The sequence below is a fragment of the Perca flavescens genome, chromosome 19, assembly GCF_004354835.1.
Source record: "Perca flavescens isolate YP-PL-M2 chromosome 19, PFLA_1.0, whole genome shotgun sequence".
NCBI classification, from domain to species: Eukaryota; Metazoa; Chordata; class Actinopteri; order Perciformes; family Percidae; genus Perca; species Perca flavescens.
Genome location: NC_041349.1, coordinates 8752001 through 8757000, shown reverse-complemented (window position 1 = coordinate 8757000; position 5000 = coordinate 8752001). Strand labels below are relative to the sequence as shown.

General features: G+C 42.1%; 1 protein-coding gene across 1 annotated transcript in view; it reads left to right on the top strand.

Moving 5' to 3' along the window:
* The first annotated feature begins 418 nt into the window (after positions 1–418).
* Positions 419–5000, top strand: part of otud4 (OTU deubiquitinase 4) — a 44672-nt gene continuing 40090 nt past the window's right edge. The window contains exons 1-2 of the mRNA XM_028564595.1: positions 419–904; positions 2606–2689. Of these exons, the coding sequence (XP_028420396.1) occupies positions 764–904; positions 2606–2689 (225 nt within the window). The 5' untranslated portion in view covers positions 419–763. The remainder of the gene's footprint in view (positions 905–2605; positions 2690–5000) is intronic.

Sequence of the window (5000 nt, the reverse complement as noted above, 5' to 3'; positions counted from 1 at the left end):
TACTACCTAATATTTTTCCTGTAAGCCATTATAATGAGATAATATATATTTTTTAAATAATGACTTAGTTCCTCAAAAGTAGTATCTCGAGCTTCTCATTTTTTTTGCGATACCGTACTGTGTCATTATTTTGAGATCTTATTATTTTTGAGATACTAAAAAACATTGTAATGACTTAAAGGATCTTTTCTTTTCATGACATTGGCAAAAATGTCCTGCTAATTTTACTTTAACTGAAACATCTGAATACTTCTCCAAAGTATGTTTTGTTTTGGACAAAATAAATCACTCGTTATATATATAAAAAATAAAAAAATAAAAAATATATATATATTTTTTTTTTACGATTTTTATTCAGACTTTTACTTTGTAGAAAAACAGGAAATGCTGTGACGCGCTCTATCTAACTTGACAACCGTAGAAGAAGAAGAAGAAGGGGGTGTGTTGCTAGGTTGCTAGTTGTTAGCCTGCCTGTGCTAACTGCGAGCTAAAAGTTGACTGTACTACTTTCACTTTCTGACAGACGGGAGTACCCTCTCTGGGATGAGCAGGGCTTCCTGGGAAACTAAACTAAACGCCGTCATTGTTGTCTTTGACACTCGTTAGACCGTAGACGTAGATTGTAACACTATTTTGGCGCCGATATTGACAACTTTTAGCCGGTGGCGTCTAAAAGCGTTTAGCCGTCAAACAACGCAGGTAGCGTTATCTCGCCAGTTAGCTAGCTAGCTAGCTAGCTTCAACGTCTATAGCGTCCGCTAGCATGAACGGCGGGGGAAGCATGCAAAGTAATGATGAAAGAGGGACAGAGAAACAAATGGATGACTACTTGAATGCAATCGGTTTGCATCGGAAGAAGATTGCCAAAGACGGCTCGTGCTTGTTTCGGGCTGTCGCCGAGCAGGTAAAGTGATACAACTTGTAGAAGGAAAAAAAAAAAATGGCTAGTTCCTAACTTAGCTTACCGAGCACAGGTAATATAGGCTGGGCTTGGTCAGGTTGTTGTGCTTAATGCGGGCTAGCAATTGTGCAATAATGTTAGCCGAGTAAAGGTTAGCTTAAGTAACAAGGGGGTCAGCGGTCTCCCAAAGCTAAACGTTAACGTTTAACAACTTTACACTTCGAATAAAGTTAAATTTGTCACTTTTGTGAATGGGGTTTCTGAATGAGACATTCAGAATGCGCTGCTAGGGTTCGGCCAGTGACACATACATTTTCCCTCTGTGGATCATTAAAGTTTGGTCTTTTTTTTTTTGTAAAGATTTGTTTTAAGTAAATATGGTCAATTTACATTGCAATATGTAAGATACATAAACACTTCCATTAGTACATGAGAAAATAGATCTAAAAGATAAATACACACGTGTGTGTGTGTGTGTGAGAGAAAAGCGACAAATAAAGTAAAAAATTAATATTTAAGGAAAACATTCAATTAATTAAATAGATAAATAAGTCACACTTAACAGAAAATATTGGAAAATTGGCTGAAAAAAGCAGCAAATAATCACATTTCAGAAGCTGGAAATAAGTTTTTTTTTTTTTTTATAATTTTTGCTTAAAATGTTACCATAAAATGATCACTCGATTATCAAAATAGTTGCTTATTAATTCTGCTGAACAATCGCTTAATTGTTTCAGTTTCACCTGCGATGAATTCCATCGTTGTGAAGCGTATACACAGCCAGAACGAGTTCTTAAAACTTGTTCAACAACAAGTCATGGGATTTATATATATATTTTAGGTTTTCCTCGCCTTTTTATAAGGTTTTGGCCAGCACGTAAGTAGAGATGGTCCGATACCATTTTTTGCTTCACGATACTGATTCCGATACCTGAAATTGCGTATCGGCCGATACCGAGTACCGATCCGATACCAGTGTGTCAACAATGAATGCCCCAGAACTTTCTTTTATTATCCAGTTTTTACAGTCCGTTATAACGGGAAAAACAACATAAATAAACTACTTTAACGTAGATTTTCTTTGGGGCATTATTAAGTGGTATCGGATCGGTGCATAAACTCCAGTACTTCCCGATACCGATACCAGCGTTTTAGGCATATCGGGGCCGATACCGGAACATCTCTACACGTAAGCTTAATAAGTGTAACTAAAAGACTCTTCTCAGATCTAATGATTGGAGTTGGACTTCTTCAGCTTTAACTTGGGTCTTTAAGCTTGTTGAGTGTTATTTTATTTATGATCTGCTCTAGATTTTTCCAACGTTTTAGACACAGATGTGGTGATAATAACGGCCCAAAATGATGTTTAAAAACGGACGCAGAACTACCACAATGGGACAAGCTGGCTACAAAGAGACGCCAAATGACCACAGAGACCCAAAACAACCCCCCAAAGAAAACACAAATGACCGAAAAGCGACACAACATGGCTACCGAGATACACAAAATGTATCAAGGGAAATTGCTTTTTTTTTTTTTTTTTTTTTAACTTGAACATTTTCTTGAGGAACGGCGCTTAAACTCCCCCCGCCGAATACGTACACCTAAGTCTTGTCACTTTACGTTTTGTGTATTAACGGCCGTGATATTAACTGTTGCTGTGTGTTTGTTACTATTGACCTTTGACCCCTCCTCTGTTTAAAGGTGCTGCATTGCCAGAGCCTTCACACTAAAGTTCGGGCCGAGTGTGTGGCCTTCCTGAAGGAGAACAGAGGGAGCTACGAGGCGGTATGTGCACCGCTGACTGACCCCAGATAACACAATCACACACTCAAACCTCCACCATCGCGGGCTTTACCTACGCTACCCTACACCGTAGACTACACCGTAGACTGACATGTACCTCAAATCATTTCCTGGTTCTCCTTCTCCATGAACAACATGAGATCAAGGAGAGGGTTGAGTTCTCCTGCTACATGTCTCCCAGCGTGGTCAGAAAGAACAGGGGAGACTCTTTGGTTCTCTCACTAGGACTCTAGAGATGCTACTCACTCTGAAGATAATCACCATCACTCTCTCACTCTCCCTCGCTCTACCACACACACACACACACACACACACAGACACACAACCACACACACAGAGACACAACCAGACACACGCATAAACATACACACACATGCAGGCAGACACACACACAGAGACACAACGAGAAACACACAGACACAACCAGACACCCACACAAACACATACACACACAAACACAGACCCCCACACACACACAGAGACAGGCACACGCATGAACGCAGAGACACAACCACTCACTCACACACACGCAGACACACACACACACACACACACACACACACACACACACAGAGACACACACAATGAGACGATCACACACACACAAGCATAGAGACACACACACACACAAATAGAGAGACGTACACACACACGCAGAGACATGCACACACACACACACGCATAGAGACACGCACACAGACACACACACGCAGAGACACAACCAGACACACGCATAAACATACACACACATGCAGGCAGACACACACACAGAGACACAACGAGAAACACACAGACACAACCAGACACCCACACAAACACACACACACACAAACACACAAACACAGACCCCCACACACACAGAGAGAGACAGGCACACGCATGAACGCAGAGACACAACCACTCACTCACACACACGCGCAGACACACACACACACACACACACACACACACACACACACACACACACACAGAGACACACACAATGAGACGATCTCACACACACACAAGCATAGAGACAGACACACACACACACACACACACACGCAAATAGAGACGTACACACACACGCAGAGACATGCACACACACACACACACACACACACACGCATAGAGACACGCACACAGACACACACACGCAGAGACACACACACACACAGAGACACAACCAGACACACACACGCCCAGAGAGACACAGACACACGCACAAACACAGAGACACACACAGAGACACAATCACTCACTCATACACACGCGCAGACACAAACACACACACAGAAAGACACACACGCATAGAGACACACACAAATAGAGAGACGCACACACACACTCACACACACATACACACGCATAGAGACACACACAGACTCACACACATGCATAGAGAGAGACACACACAGAGAGACACACACACTCAGAGAGACACACACACACACACACACACACACACACGCGCAGACACACAGAGACACAACCACACACATGCAGACACACAAGAGACACAACCACTCACTCACACACACGTGCACAGAGACACACACACAGAGAGACAGAGACAAACACACAAACACACAAATCCTGGTATCGGCGAGTACTGGAGTTGATGCACCGATCCGATACCACGTAGTTTATCCCTGAAGAAAGTCTCCTCTTCAGTCAGATTAAAATGTGACTCACAGGCAGACTGGTTTTATGTTTTAAACATCAGGGTGTGTTCGGGGATGTCTTGTGTTAATTGTCTCGGTCAAACAAAGAAACCTCGGATCGTTGATGTCAAAACATTTCGCTAAGACAATTATGTAATAATTGGTAACAGGCCCGGTCTCGTCTGGCATGCCGCTGCTTTGCATTCTGGGCCTCGTTTCTCCCAGCGTGACTGACCCCCAAAACCACTAGTTTACCACGGAAGCTTTGACATGTTTTCTGCACACACACACACACACACACACACACACACACACACACACACACACACACACACACACACACACACACACATATACATACATATATGTTCTGGATCGGGCCATGCACTTAATCCAATGTTTTAGCTCCTAATGATCACCAACACCACAACATTTGAGAAAAAAAAAAAGATTAATTTGCACGTTGTGTTTTGCACAACTGTTTTTTTTTTTTCCTCTGTTGATTTGTTTTGAAGTTCCATAAATAAACATCTTTCCGAGAGTCACTGAGTAAATCGTGTTAAATAATCGTGATTTTCAATATTGACCAAAACTATGAAGGTAGGAAGAAGCAAAGATGCCTTTCGGCTCCTACCCTTTTTGAAATGTTG